A 15,617-nucleotide genomic window follows, 5' to 3' on the forward strand; every position below is an offset into this window, starting at 1 on the left:
AGGTCCCCAGGTGGCTGCCGGCAGCAGGCAAAGCCGGCCTTGTCCGTGTGTTCCCAGGCCTGATGCCGTGTTGGCGTGGGGAGCCCCTGGGGGCAGTGCAGGGAAAGGCCCTCGGTGCTGCCTCATTAGGCTTCTGGGGTCTCCGCACTGCTGGCGAAGGGGGTCCAGGGCCGGCCCTAAGGAGGTGCTTGCTGCACAAGCCCAGAGGGGCTCAGCCTGGGAGCGGGGACAGCAGAGGTTGCGGGCTGGGTCCCTGCAGCACAGCTGTGCATGCAAGGTCTGCGTGGGCCACATGCGTGGATCCAGCCTCTCCTGGGGACCCCCCTCCCTCAAGCGGGCAGGGCCGAGCTGACCCACTCATGGGGGGAGTCATGTTCTGATGGCTGAGCTGGTAGGGGGCTGCCCGGGCTCGACTGGCTGGTCGAATGGGCAGGACCATGCACCCTGCAGTGTGTAGCACGGGCCCCAGCAGGCGGAAGAGCCTGTTGGGGGGCGGGGGGGGGGGATGACCTGGATCTGACCCACACTCCAGCCCCTGGCTCTTCATTCAGCTTAGAAATTCACTTTATTTTATGCTGTGTCCCAATGATCAGCTTCAACACAACCCCCTCGAGCTGCATGGGCCAGTGCATCTAGGGTGACCAGACGGCCCGACATTAGGGGCTTTGTCTTATATATGCAACTGTACCCTCCCCCATGAGAAAAAAAGTGTCCCAATTTCCCACATTTGCTATCTGGTCGCCCTAAGTGCAGCCCGTGGAGCAATGGGCTCAGGCTCTCTGCACACTCAGGCAGACATCTCTGCGTCGGTCACACACACAACATCCTGCTCTTAGGCTCTTCTTCACAACCGCAAGGGCCACAAACCTTTATTACCCTTGTTATTCATGTAAATGCAAGTGCAGATTCTGGAGCTCAATTCTGCCGCGTCGGGAGGGAAGGGGGAAGTCTGCAGCCTCAGAACACGTGGGGCCCGGCCAACAGTCCATAAACCGCTCGCCGCCTGTTCCTTCCGTCATTTCTCCGCTTTCCCTCCTAGCTGTCATGGCACAGTCTTGCCAGCAGGTGGCACCAATCAGCGCTATAAACTTTTCAGCCCAGCTGGGCAGCACAGGGGGCAGCGCATGGCACCGGCGCCCGTGGCCCAGCCGGGCTCAGAGACGCAGGGAGATTATTCTGCTCCCTCCCCACTGCAGTCCACGGGCTCCTGCACCACATGCTCAGCCCGCGCAAGGCCCAACCTGGACCCCCCTGCAGGGGGCGCTGCGGTGCTGGCGGGGGGCTTTGGGGAGAATCCCCTCCAGGGACTGGCTCTGGCTGCCTGCTCCACCAAGGCCAAACGACCAGGGAAGGGGAGAGGGGGCCTGTCCTGCACAGGGTAGTGAGGGGGCGTCCGTGCCCGCTGCACCCCTGGGCCCTGCATAGCAGCACGCAGGAGAGGCCTGCCTGGCCCAGGGAAGGTTGCTGGGTGGGTCAGGCCAGCTGCTCTTTCGTGCTGGGCCAGGAAGGGGCCGGGCGGAGCTGGGCAGAGACGCGGGGAAGCAGCGAGTTGATTTGTGTGCTGGGCAGCGCAGGGGGGCACCGTGATGGTGGCGGCAGCAGTTCCGTGGTCTCCCATCCCGCTGGGCTCGCAGGCTCCTCACAGGGAGGTCGTTTTATTCTCCTTCTTCCCCTTCTGCTCCTCCTCGCTGTCCTCCTCCAGCGCTAGGTTGTTGTAGAAGTTGGAGACCGTATTGCTGAACAGGAGAGAGACAGCGAGGAAATGTGGGGCCCCAGGGCGGGGTGAGTGGGCAGCTCCCTGGGACGACTGGTGCCTGCTGAACCTGGGTTCAGAGCCCTGGGGGAATGGCCGCTCACTGACTCCCCTGGCCCCGCTCCCAAATGTTCAAAGCACAGCTTGCCCTGCCCACACTGCGGCTTTAACACGGGTTAGTTAAAATCCCCTGTGGACACGGCGTTAGGCTGTGAGCTCAGCAGGGCCGGGCCAGTCTCTGGCTGCGCGGTGCCCTGCCCAGTGGTGTCCCCCGGGAGGGGAATCGTCAATAACGGGAAGGGGCGACCGCCACAGAGCCAGGGAGCCGGCTGGTCCCTGTCTGATGGGCTCCGCCTGTCTGCTCCCATCCCAGCAAGCCAGTGGCTACCTAGGGAGTCCCATTTGCCACTGCACCACTGGCCACAGCCACCTGGACCCTGAAGGCAGCAGCGGGGACAGAACCCAGAGTCTCCTGCTCCATAAAGCTCCACCCCTGAGCAGCAGGAGGATCCTCACTAGCCATTAGCAGTATAGGGTGCATGACATGCAGCTGAGCAGCCCCAGTTCCCACCAGCTGCAGAGTCTGGCTGTGCGGGGATCCCCCCTCAGAGAAGGCGCCTACTTCTCTCCATTCCCACTGAGGAGCTGAGCCAGGCACTGGGAATGGCCCTCACCTTTAATTTCTACCCAGCCCACTGAGCGTGCATGAGCACCTGCACGTACTCGCGCACACACACCAAGCACGAGCACACGCATCACACACACACACATGCATGAGCACACGCATCGCACACACACACATGCATGAGCATGCACACACACATGAGCACACACACCTGCACACACACACATACACGACCACACACACACACGAGCACACGCACACACACACACATGAGCACACGCACACATGAGCACACGCACACACACACACACACACACAGAGGCACGAGCACACACACACACGCACACACACACACGCACACACAGGCGTTGCTGTAGCGAGCCAGGCTTGCCTAGTGGCTGGGGCCCTGCCTGCTGCTTGGCCTCTACTCCCAGCTCTGCCGCCAGTTCCCTTCCCTGCCTTCATCTCCTTGTCATGCCTGTGAGCGCCCTGGGGGGGCTGGCTCTGCGGGGGTGCCCGTGGGGTAGCGGGGCCCTGAGCTCACTTAGGGTGTTGGCTCTGCGGGGGTGTCCCTGGCATACAGGGCCCCTGAGCTCACGTGGGGCCTCTAGATGTTACAGACACTCCTGTCGCCGGGAGATGGGTGTCCAAGCCACGGGCAGAACCCATTTCTTAGGGCCAATAGGCACAACAAGGCTGCTGGCAGGACAGGATACTCTTGGGGGCCTCCAATTGGGAGGGATCCAGCCAGAGCCCTTATCTGGCCCCATCCCATAGGCCTGGGCACCCCACAATCACCGACACATTCACCCTCACAGCCCCTGTGGGGCAGGGCAGGGCCATTACCCCCTTGTACAGATGGGACTGAGGCCCAGAGGGAGCGTGTAGCAGAGCCAGGAATTATAATCTGCTTGGCAGGCCGGCATCCAACCACTAGGCCCTCCTTCCCCCAGTGCCAGCTGCACCTCCCCAGAGCAGTGAGAGGTCAGGGTTAGCTGCCTGGGGCTGGGAAGCATCATGTGAAGCAGGCACCGGGAGCTCTTACGCTGATACAAAGTCCAACAGCGATGGGCCCTGCCCCACCTCCCCCTCCAGCTCCAAGCGCAGGAGGCCGATCCAATCCGCGTGCAGGGAGGGCCAGGGACTCGCCCCAGAGCCAGGAACACCGGCCCACTTGGCCACCAGCCCATGCTGCCTCCTTCCCTGCCCTGCCACCCGGGGTCACTGCAGCCAGTGCTGCCACTGCACCCCAGAGAACCCGCAAAACGTCGCTGCGCCGGGGCTGCAGCCAGAGAGGCAGACGCTCTACCTGGATTGGGCAGGTTCTCCCAGCGGCTCCTCCTCATTCCTGTGAAAAGAGCAGAGGGGACAGGGAGTCAGAGGGCACCGTGCAGCAGGGGGGCCCCAGTCTGCGCCAATGGGAGCCTTGGTGCAGGTAGCCGCTGTCCCCTGGTGCAGCGGGACCCCTTGTCCCACTCTGGATACACAACATGCCCATCCTGCTGCCCAGTCGAGCGCTCAGAAGTGCAGCCGGTGAAACCCTTTTTGTCTGGGCCATTGTCCACAAGAAAATGCCCATTTTGCCAAACTTTTTTGATTTCCCAGTGGGAAAATGGACATGCCGGTGCCTGGCTGCCCACTGACGGCTCTTGTCCACTTTCACTCTCTGCCAGAGAAACGGTCAGAAGCCCCACAAGGGCAAAGAGCCCAGGTGCTCAGCCGTCCCCTCAGAGCTCCCTGCCTCGCCAGCTCCCACAGCCCGGGGTTGGCCGGGGCTGGGGTCAGTTTCACAAGTGAAATTGACAAGAGCCATCCAAGTGGGTATCCAGCCAGCTGAAAAATACAATTGTTTCCCCAGGAAAGTATTTCTGTTTTCCCATCAGCTGTGCTTGAATTGAGAAAGGGCAGCGCTGCAGTTGGCCAGGCCAGACCACCTTAATTCAGCCCCCTGCTAACAGCACACAGAAGCCAGCTCTCCTGGGTCTCTGTCCAGTGCCTTACACACATGAAAAGAGCCATTCTCCTCTTTCAGGTCTCTGCCTCCTTCACCGTCCGTCCTGGGCACTGAATGAGGCAGGGGTCCTGTAGGGCAAACAGCGCGTTATCTGGTTGGGAAAGGCTGTATTGTGTAGAGCTGGCTGGGTATTTTTCAGCAAAATGGCGTGGGGAGCTTGTTAGAAACGGCCAACTCATCAAAACCAAAATGTTTCACAGAAACGTTTCGGTTTTGACAAAACTTCATCGGGAAAGTGTCTTGGGTCCAGGCTGGAATTTCTGGCTAGGGAGCAGCCCTCACCCCAGTGTCGTGGGTAGCTTAGTGAGGTGGGGGTGCTTATTTGTGATGGAGGAGAGCCAGGGTCAAGTCCCTGCTCCAAATTAGGCAGAGCAGGGACCTACAGCTGGGATTCTCACGCCCCAGGGAAGTGCCCGCAGCAGTGGGTTATTCTGGGTAGGGCCACTCTCGTGGGTGGTTTTGGGTGACAAATTTGGAAAGGTCTCGTTCTTATTCTGACATGGAATGAAAACAAATCCGGCACTTTGACATTTTCCGTGCCCTGAAATTCTCATTTATGACCAGCCGTACCCCTGGTGTGAATGCTCCAGGGGGATGAATTTAAACAAAAGCAGAAATGCGTGATCATAACAATCATCCCCCAGAGAGCCACGAACAGGGCTGGCACCCAGGACCTTTAGATCCACAGCACAGATTCTCTGCTACTTAAACTTAAGGAGTGGGGAAGCTAGCTGAGGTAGTAGGTTGTTATCCTCCATCTGGACCAGTCACTTGAGGGCACCTGCTAGTATTTGCGAGCCAGAAGAGGAATGAAGTGAAGCTGGAATGGTGAGTGCTGCTCCTGGCTCTCCAAAGGAATATCATCTAGTCCAGGGCTTCTCAACCCGTAGGTCGGGACCCAAATTGGATCTCCAGAATGTTTCAGAGGGTGGCCGGGCAGCTCCTGCAGCTCCGGTCCCACGGGGCTGGCTGGGTTCACATCCTTGCTCCAGGCACTGCAACTCCGGGTCCCAGGGTCACTCAGGTTTGGCCCAGCCGTCATGACGACGGGAGCCCGGGCAGGCCAAAACCGAGTGAGTGGCACAGGTGAGCCAAGGCACAGCTCCACTCACATCAGCTTAGTCCAGTCAGGGGGGCAGGGCCAAACCTGAGCAGCGCTGCCAGAGCCGAGAGCCAAGCCCAGCCAGCCCCACAGCACAGGAGCTGCAGGAGTCTCCACCATGGGGTGAGTGGTGGGCAGGACCCAACCCCCCCTCCCCCTGGGGAAGGGGCAAGATCCAACCGAAACCACCCAGGGCCTCCACCCCCAGGCTATTTACTGGGTCACAATGAGTCATAACCATTTACAGAAGGGTCCTGAGCCCACAAAGGTTGAGACCCACTGGTCTAGTGTGTGCAGACGCCACAGCCAAGCACTTAGATTCAGCCTGGTTGCTCGGAAAGGCCAGGAGCTGTGTGGATGCCACTGGCGCCCACTCTGCCGGACGTTCCCTCGCAGCAAAAGGCCTGGTACTTGCCTGCCTCTGGCAGATGGGCTGGGGAGCCTTGCTGACTAGTAGGAGCTGGAATGTGCACAGAATTCTGACCTGAGTCTGGGGGACAGACAGGACTAGAATCCAGCGTCCTGCTGGCTCCCTCCCGACACGCCTTCTTGCTGCCGCTTGTCCAGAGCTCAGGCTCTGGGAGCCTGGAGCACGTTCAGAGCAGCTGGAAAGGTCAGAGACTTTAGCAGCAAGCTTCCTGCAAGCTCTCCTGAACATGTGCAAATGGCAAAAACTTGGCCAAACCAGGATGAGTTTTCATGGGCACAGCAAAAGGCGCCTCCCTGAACCAAGGATCATACCCCTGCCAGATGTTTACGTTCCTGCGCCAGAGCATGGAGGCGCTAGAGTTCTTCAAAGGAACGGGCAGAAAGGACCCTGGCAAAACTACTTAATTTCCCCAACCTTGTTCTCAGAAAGGCTGGACTGTATCGAGCCCAACACTGAGACCCAGCTGGGAAATTTCAGCCCAAACTGGTAAAATTTGTCAAAGTTACGAGCAGCTGAAAACAGGGGCTGATAATGGAAAACATTAGGCTACCTTAGCTACAGGTGGCACTGCCCATTTCACCTGCAATAGCCTGGCGCAGCAGGGACTTGGTACTGTGTACGCACTCTGTGCCCCGTGCTCCCTGAGGCAGCAGTACGAGCAGAATGCAGAGCCCAGGTGTGTCCCGACACGTGGAACGAGCCACAGATAAGCACCAAACTGCTGATTCCAGCCCTGGAGATACCAGAGGGGAGGGTGACCTTCACCAGGCAACGGGGTCCACTCCCGAGATTACAGGGAGCTGATGCACTGTGCCCTCTGACAACACATTTTGTTCAAGGATCTCAAAAATGTTTTACAAATATGATTAGTGATCACAAAGAGCGTCCCGGTGCTTTGTGGACATTGCCTACAGCACCCATTCACCCAGCCTCCTGCGGGGCAAGAAGCTCTGTTATGCCCTTTATATAGATGGGGAAATGGAGGCACAGAGCGGGACAGGCACTTGCCCACAGAACACAGCAAGTGCCCCAGGCACGTCACTAGCACAGCTGGGAATGGAACCGAGGAGCCCTGGCTGCCCGCCCACCCTGCTCCAACCACTAGATCCCACTCCCCTCCCAGAGCTGGCTGGAGAACCCAGGAGTCCTGACTCTCAGCCCCTGCCCCCGCAACCTACAGTAGTCTAACCAGCACTACCTCCCGCTCACAGCTCTTTGTGGTCTCAGACCACCCCGGTCAGTGCCGCGGAGAGCAGGTGATGGGGCCAGAGGGCCCAGGAGAGGGGCGGGCGCTCTGCGCCACGCAGGATCGGGCTGAGGGGAGGGTCTTGTGGCATATGTCCCGTCAGACGGAGCCCACCTGCGCTTCTTGTAGCACCAGACTCTGTTGATGATCATCAGCACAACGACGATGAAGAGGAAGACCACGACGGCCGTCAGCCCCACCAGCCAGGGCTGCAGCATCCTGGAGCCGTCTGTGGTGCCCTGCACTGCCAAGCCAAAGGGAAAGGCTCGTTCTTTCGGGCCTGGAGAGGGGGAAGCTGGTGCCCAAGGGGGTTCCCTGGATTGCTTCGGTGATTGCCTCAGGGGCTTCCGCCTCCAGCTCTACTCATGGGCCTCGGTCATGATCTGGAGGGACTGACCCCTGCCAGGGCCATCTCCAGCACCCCACGGCCCTGCTTGCTCCGGCAGTCCGAGCCCCCCAGGCTTCCCCCGACACACCCACAGCGCAGAGGTGAGGCCAGGGAGACCGTGCCCGAGGCTCAGAGAGGCAGGGACGGGCACTGCTTCCCTCCTGCCAGGCTGGCCACCCCATGCTCTCCCACCCCCCACCTTGGTCTCGGGCAGGGAGGGGGGCGTCCCTACCGTCCTGGGCCAGCGAGGAGGCGATGAAGAGCAGGGAGAACAGAACAGCGCGGAGAGGAGACATGGTGCCCTGCTCGCTCGGTGGCTGCCTGTTGTCCCGGGTGCCAGGTGCTGTCCCAACCCAGGGGGGGCACGGGGACTGCACGAGGATGAATCTGAACTCAAAGCCTAGCGCCTCTCCCAACAGACAGTGCCCACACCCAGCGCGGCTCACAGCCCGTCTGATCGCTCAGGGACACCAGCCAATGGGTTTATTGTGCTCAAGAGGGCAAATGCCAACTTGTGTTTTAAAGGTACCATGGCAACCAGATTCCTTTAACCCTTTGGCGGTGGCGCAAGACAGACGAGGAAGTGGAGAGAATCCCAGATTCCAGGCCAGGCCCCACACACACAGCTGGCTGAAATTTTTCAGGCAAATGGTTTATTTGCTGCCTAACGCCAGCTCAGCCAACCCGAAATGTGTCGTGCATGTGACACGGTCAGTTCTGGCCCGGAAACACTCTCCAGGGCAACCCACTGGGCAGCGTTTGTCCTAGCCAGTGGGGGGGGGGCACTGCCCAGGATACTGGAGACCCCCGTCAGGGTCAGGAGGAGCCAGGCGGCCCTCTCTGCTCCTGAGCCCAGGGGACAGGTAGCAGGGACAGGCCCTGGCTCTGTAGCTCTGCAGCAGCTTATGCTCTTAGCTCCCAAGGTCCCTGGTTCCATACCCAGGTGAGGGAGCTGCCTCGAGGTGCTGTCCCCCTGCTCCCACCGGGGCAGCTGCAAAGAGCGCTGCTGAGGTGGTCCGGGGGGCAGCTAAGCTCACCTGCCTGTTGGCAGCTCTCCAGGGAGCGGGGACCTTTCACCACCCTGGGTTCATGCGACACATCGATTGTGCTAATCATTAATGCTGTTATCTGGGTGCCCTGGGGTGACTCACGATGGCTGGAGTTTGAGCCTTAGCAATGCCCGGTTAGGGCCCCTCACCTGCTCAGTGCTGCCCATGAGAACAGAGCAGCAGGGGCAAGGGTCGAACCCAGCAGCAGCACGATCCAGGGGTGTGGTAGTGCTGTGGAGGGGATCAGCTGTGAGGGGGGCAGAAGAGCAGGAGTGGGGTGAAGCTGAGAAAACAGCCCATCAGCACAGGGCAGAGGAAGTCCAATTAAAACAAAGCCATAGGCTACCTCCCCCAGAGCAGCCTTTGCACCCAGGCCCATGGTGATGCCCCCCAGAACCCCATCTGGGCACCAGTCTGCAGGCGAGGGATGGCAGATGCAGCCCCCTTGGTCTGGCCCCCCACATCTATTCTCCCAGCCCACAGGCCACTGGGTTTGGGGGCTGAGTCTTCAACTGCGGGCCAAGGGCATTGGGGAGCTCAGACCTGTCCCTGCCCCAGGCACCCCCACGGCTGTGCCCCCCGGGAGGGGAGGGGTAGCCAGCCAGCCCGCTGGAGTTTGGACTTTGATGTGGCCGCTCAGTGCCCCGAGGTAGCCATGGCAACGGTGCCAAAGTATAGTCAGAAATAAACACTGGGCGTCTTCCGAGCACCCCGCCCCTGTGGGGGAGGAGTTGGCCTCGGGCCCACGCTGGCAGTCCCTGGAAGGGTCTTTCCCCAGGCCTGCAATAGGCTGGCTGGCTGGCGTGAACAGTTAGCTTTCCAACTTCCTAATCACACAAAACCGAACACCCCTGCCCAGCCCCCTGCTCCGCCCTTTATCTGAGGCCCTGGCCCCCGCTCGCTCTTCCCCACCCTCACTCACTTTCACCAGGCTGGGGCAGGGGGTTGAGGTTGGGGTTTGTGGGGGTTGAGGGCTCCAGCTGGTGGTGTAAGGTCTGGGGTGGGGCCAGGGATGAGGGCTTTGGGGTACAGGAGGGCAGTGATTTCCCTACACCCCCCCAGTTTTGTGAACTAGTTACATGCCAATTTAGTGACTGTTTGGAAATTTGAATTGAAATTGAAACATTAATGCACACTTTAAAAGCATATACAGTGTATGATAAAATACATGTATCTGAAAAAGTATCATAGAGTTGAAAAGTATGAACATAGACTAGCTCCCTTCTACAGCTGTTGTTTTTATGACAACGTCAGTGCATTCATTCCGGTGATGTTGGCCAACCCAATCATTTCAAATGATGATTTGTAAGCGAAGTCTAAATGAGATCTCCCTGACAGCTAGTGAAGGCTTCAGGACCAGATTGTATTTACATTCACACCTAATCTATCTAGATATCCGGCAAACAGAGCTGTTTGCCCAAGTGATAGATTTTGGCTGGGGTTGGGTTACAAATCACTTGATTTGGGGGCAGGGGGAATGAAATGTTGTTGTTCTTATTGTCTGAGTAAAGGGCAGTAGAACTGTACTTAGCCTGTGCTGATTGAGGGCATCAAGAGAGAGGGTGGGGACCTGCCCCTCTCCACTGTTTAAAGACAGAGCTGATTAGGCTCCATAGATAGTCTTCTGTTCTGTTAAGTGACCACTGCAGCTGAAATCACTGATAATCAGGTCTAAGTGCTCAGTCCTGCTGTGGGGACAGTGTTTCTGTGGAAGAGACAGCCCAGACTGCACTAGCAGCGAGGTTCCCCCACTGAGAGCTCAGCTGAAATCACTGAGAGCTGGTGGAACCTCAAGAGACCAACTCGCAGAGGTCACAGTGGCAGGTGGCAGCAGAAGGTGACTGTGCAGGGCCATTGGCAACAGAGTGGTGGAGTGAATGGTGGCACAACAAACAGCAGTGGCCAGAGCGAACAGTGAGCAGCTGGAGGAACGAGCAAGGTGCCTTCTTGCCCCCCACCTGGGAGGTGTACTCATGTGAAAGCACCTCTGAACTCTGAGTCTCCACTGACCAAGGACAACACCGGTGCGTGGGGTTCGGTGGAAGGAAAAGTGAGCAGCACGTTAAATAAACATTTGTTTGTTGGACTATATTTTAGTGACTTTACTCCAGAATGCTAGATTTGTGACTGGGAATGGAAATTTATATAAATATGTTTCCTAGTAGGCCAAGATTTTTAAAATGCATTATTTGCCAAGGTTATCTCACATTGTTGCTATCTTGAGAGGTCATTATGTTGCGGAGTTTCTGTACTAAACATTTTTATTAATTTTTACATAAGAATGGTCATATTGGGTCAGACCAATGGTCCATCTAGCCCAGTATCCTGCCTTCCGACAGTGGCCAAGGCCAGGTACTTCAGAGAGAATGAACAGAACAGGGAATCATCAAGTGATCCATCCCCTGTTGCCCATTCCCAGCTTCTGGCAAACAGGCTAGGGACACTCAGAGCATGGTGTTGCATCCCTCCCCATCCTGGACCTATTCTCCAGGAATTTATGTAGTTCTTTTTTTAATCCTGTTATAGTTATGGTCTTCACAGCATCCTCTGGCAAAGAATTCCATGGGTTCACTTTATGTTGTGTGAAGAAGTACTTCCTTTTGTGTTTTTTTTTTTTTTTTAACCTGCTGCCTATTAATTTCATTGGGTGACTGCTAGTGCTTGTGTTATGTGAAGGATTAAATAACATTTCCTTATTCACTTTCTTCACACCAGTCAAGATTTTATAGACCTCTATCGTATCCCCCCTTAGTTATTTCTTTTCTAAGCTGAAAATTCCCAGTCATTTTAATCTCTCCTCCTGTTTCATACCCCTAATCATTTTAGTTGTCCATCTCTGTATCTTTTCCAATTCCAATATATATATTTTTGGGATGGGGTGACCAGATCTGCACACAGTATTCAAGGTGTGGGCGTACCATGGATTTATATAGAGGCAATATGATATTTTCTGTCTTATTATCTATCCCTTTCTTAATCTGAAACTTGCATCTGAAGAAGTGAGGTTCTTACCCACGAAAGCTTATGCTCCCAATACTTCTGTTAGTCTCAAAGGTGCCACAGGACCCTCTGTTGCCCTTTCTTAATGATTCCCAACAATCTGTTCGCTTTTTTGACTGCCGCTGCACATTGAGCGGATGTTTTCAGAGAACTATCCACAATGACTCCGAGATCTCTTTCTTGAGTGGTAACAGCTAATTCAGATTCCATCATTTTGTATGTATTGTTGAGATTGTTTCCCAATGTGCATTACTTTGCATTTATCAACATTGAATTTCATTTGCCATTTTGTTGCCCAGTCACACAGTTTCGTGAGATCCCTCTGTAACTCTTCGCAGTCTGCCTGGGACTTAACTATCTTGAAGGTTTTGTATCATCTGCAAATTTTGCCACCACACTGTTTTACCCATTTTTCCAGATCATTTATGAATATGTTGAACAGTACTGGTCCCAGTACTGACCCCACAGGGATACCACTGCTTATCCCTCTCCATTCTGAAAACTAATAATTTATTCCTACCCTTTGTTTCCCATCTTTTAACCAGTTATAGATCCATGAGAGGACTTCCCTCTTATCCCACGATGACTTACTTTTCAAAAGTCAATTTAAATTAAATACATTTTTTAATGTATATTTTTTTAGAAATCTAGACCTGTTATGTGTTTTGGTGTAACTTGCATTATCCTTATGTTAAATTTGCATTATCCTAACAAAACATTTACTTTATTCATATCTCTTTTATATGTTGCAGGTCAAAGTGAAAATGAAAAGACAAAAAACAATACAACAATTTTTCTACTCAAAGGCCTCAAAAACTAACCAAGGTGAAGAACACATCAAGAACCAAGAATATATCAACATGTCATCTGAAGGTTCAAGTGGTATATCTACATCCGACCAGCCCGAAGCACAAATACAGCTACCTACTGAAGAAACAGTGTCTCCAAAACTAAAGGCAGTTCCCGATGTTTGTCAGTCAAAGTGTTCCCATTTATGGAAGTTACAAAAGATGGCTACTGGTGCACCTCTTACAAAAAAGCTTACGAAGAAGGAAAGCTTCCCAATGCTCTAATTGGTAAAAGTGGAGGAACTTGGTTTGTCAAACCGATCAGCAAAGCCAATGCTGACAAACTACGTGAAAAGGCTGCAAAACACCAGGCCTCTGGAGTGTATCAACATGCAGAAAGCCTTATAAGCCCACTTTCAAAGCCAATTTTAGAAGTACTTAATGAGGCTGTTAAGAATGCTGGAGACACAACACAGTTCATGTGAATAAACATGGCTGTGGCATCCTACTTTCTATTTAAGCAAGAGATACCGCACACTACTAACTGGAGGCCAATGTTAAGTGAGTTGTCACTTGTTCATCCTGAAGTTGAACACTGGTTCCGAACAAGACCAGCAAATGCTCACTATCTTTATGCAAGAAACTCAACTGACTGGCTAGAAGCATGCGGTGCAACAGTGAAAGACTCAACAGTTGAAAAAGTGAATAACTCTCACCACATTCAAAAAATTTGCATACATGGCTGATCAATGCACCGATGCAAATGGGCATCAAGTATTAAGTCATTATGTACGTTATCTTGATGTCAGGAGTAGGCCAGTAGATGCATTTCTAGATGTTCAAGTTATAGAAGACACATCGGCTGCATCTGTGACAACCCACATCTTAGAAGAGTTAAATGCTTGTCTATTGGACCCCAAACAGATGGCTGCTTGTGCATACGATGGAGCTGCAAACTTCTCTGGAAGACATGGTGGAGTACACGCTTTGCTCAGAGAAAAGTGTAACCCTAATCTCTCCTATACACACTGCAGAGGCCATCTACTCCAACTAGCACTAGTACGAGCTGCAGAATCTTCAAAAGACATTAAAAAAAGCTATAAATTTAATGGCTTCATTATATTCTTTTTTCAGCAAGAGTCCAAATAGACTGAATATCTTGGAAAATATAGAAGATACACTGGGACTGAAGTTCAAATTAGTCCAACCTGGCTTTCTCATGAGCGATCCTTGGCTGTTGTCTTAAAATTACTCCAGCTGTTATTCCTGGCTTTGGAAAGTATCTACCACGATGGGATGGATTACTTTTGCTACTATGTTCAGAGAAGACTTTTGCCACTCTCTCTCGTAAGTCTATTGTTGAAACCACTTGGGTCATTAAACAATGCCATCCAGGCATCTGCTACAACAGTAGTAGATCTTTGTCCAGCAATAGAAGCTACGTTTGGATCACTCCGAGAGCTATCCATTGAAAAAGTACTGGAAGAAGCAAAGACTTCAGTCCAGAAGTTGACTAATGAAGGCCAGGGCCGGTTCTAGGATTTTTGCCGCCCCAAGCTAAAACAATTTTGGCCGCCCCCCCCCCCCCCGTTTTTTTTTCTTACCCCACCCCCGGCCCCGCCTCAACTCCGTCCCTTCCCCAAATCCCCAGCCCTGCCTCCTCCCCCCAGGCTCTCAAGCCTGGAGAAGAGGGAGAAGGAGGGAGAGGGAGAAGCACCGCGTGCGCCGCGGCCACTCAGGGTCTCCCCCTCCCTCCCAGGCTCTCAAACCCAGGAGGGAGGGGGAGATCCCAAGCAGCCGCGGTGCGCGAATCAGCTGTTTTGCGTGCCGCGGCTGCTCGGGATCTCCTCCTCCGTCCCGGGTTTGAGAGCCTGGGAGGGAGGGCGAGCAGCGGCGCGCGAGCGGCAGCAGCGGAGGTGAGTTAGGGCGGCCCACGCCAGAATGCCGCCCCTAAAAATGTGCCGCCCCTAAAAATGTGCCGCCCCAAGCACCAGCTTGTTTTGCTGGTGCCTAGAGCCGGCCCTGATGAAGGCATTTATAATGAAGCCTTAAGTGAAGAGGACAAGAAGTGTTTGTTAAGACAACTGAAAAAGTACACAGACTTGATTCTTTAAAATCTACAACAGCGACTTCTAGATTCTACTCAACCTCTACGTAGCTTTTACAGATGCCTGTCCTATAAAACACCAACAGTTGAGTGGAGTGCGGCACTACCAGCAACGGGGCTGCCATGTGCTCAGGACAGAATAGAGAATTTGAACACAGAGTGGAATGTCATACGACGAATGAATGAAGATTTGACTTCAACTTCTTTTTTATCATCACTAGTGGCTCGAACCGATCTTTGTGTTCTGTTTCCTGGGATGAAAGAAGTAGGAATTCATCTCTTGCTACTCCCAGTTGAGCGTTCTTTTTCATCATTGAGTAGAATTTTGGGTTCTGAAAGAAGTCGCCTTCTGCCTGATCATGTGAATGAACTAATGAGCATATCAGTTGAAGGAATGGAAGAACCGGACACAAGAGAAGCCACCAAAGATGAACACACTGCATTCAAGAAGTTCATTAACAGAGTAGTGCAAAATTATAATGAGAAACCAAGAAGGATGTAGACGTAGTGCTTCATAGAAGGCTTGAGTAGCCAACTTTAATTTGTGTGATGATTTTAAAACATGAGTTAAATCAGGGGTCTCAAACTCAAATGACCATGAGGGCCACATGAGGAGTAGTACATTGGCCCGAGGGCCACATTACTGACACCTCCCCCCATGCCGCCCTCGGCCCTGCCCCCACTCCACCCCTTCCATGAGGCCCCACCCCTGCCCCACCTCTTCCCACCCCTTCCCTGCCCCCATTCCAACCCTTCCCCGAAATCCCCACCCCAACTCTGCCCCCTCCCAGCCCCCAGGGGGTGCAGGAGGGGAGTGGGGTGTGGTGGAGGCTCAGGGCAGGGAGTTGGGGTGTGGGGTGCAGGAGGGGTGAGGGGTACAGCAAGGGGTCAGAGTGCAGGGTGCAGCAGGGGGCTCAGGCCAGGGGGTTGGGATGCAAGAGGAGTGCAGGGTGCGGCAGGGGGCTCAGGGCAGTGGGTTGGGATGCAGGAGGGGTGCAGGGTATGGCAGGGGGCTCAGGGCAGGGGGTTCAGCTGCAGGAAGGGTTCGGGGGGCAGGATCTGGCCCGGCGCGTACTGGGGGCAGGGCAGGCTCCCTGCCTGCCTGCCTGCCCTGC

General features: G+C 54.5%; 1 protein-coding gene across 1 annotated transcript; it reads right to left on the reverse strand.

Annotated features, from left to right (window-relative positions):
• Positions 1–838: 838 nt before the first annotated feature.
• SMIM24 (small integral membrane protein 24) lies at positions 839–8,028 on the reverse strand. The gene is made up of 4 exons (XM_034755321.1): positions 7,791–8,028; positions 7,285–7,414; positions 3,688–3,726; positions 839–1,736 (listed from the first exon to the last, which is right to left on the reverse strand). Exons 1-4 carry the CDS (start codon positions 7,852–7,854, stop codon positions 1,640–1,642), a joined length of 330 nt encoding a protein of 109 aa, XP_034611212.1. The 5' UTR covers positions 7,855–8,028; the 3' UTR covers positions 839–1,639.
• Between the last annotated feature and the right edge of the window lie 7,589 nt (positions 8,029–15,617).

The sequence above is a fragment of the Trachemys scripta genome, chromosome 22 (assembly GCF_013100865.1).
Source record: "Trachemys scripta elegans isolate TJP31775 chromosome 22, CAS_Tse_1.0, whole genome shotgun sequence".
Classification (NCBI taxonomy): domain Eukaryota; kingdom Metazoa; phylum Chordata; order Testudines; family Emydidae; genus Trachemys; species Trachemys scripta.

Coding starts and splice junctions, on each gene's coding strand:
- SMIM24 (XM_034755321.1), bottom strand. CDS start 7,854: ATGTCTCCTCTCCGCGCTGTTCTGTTCTCCCTGCTCTTCATCGCCTCC. Junction 3,727..7,284: donor TGGTGCTACAAGAAGCGCAG/GTGGGCTCCGTC, acceptor CTCTTTTCACAG/GAATGAGGAGGAGCCGCTGG. Junction 1,737..3,687: donor GGAGAACCTGCCCAATCCAG/GTAGAGCGTCTG, acceptor TCTCCTGTTCAG/CAATACGGTCTCCAACTTCT.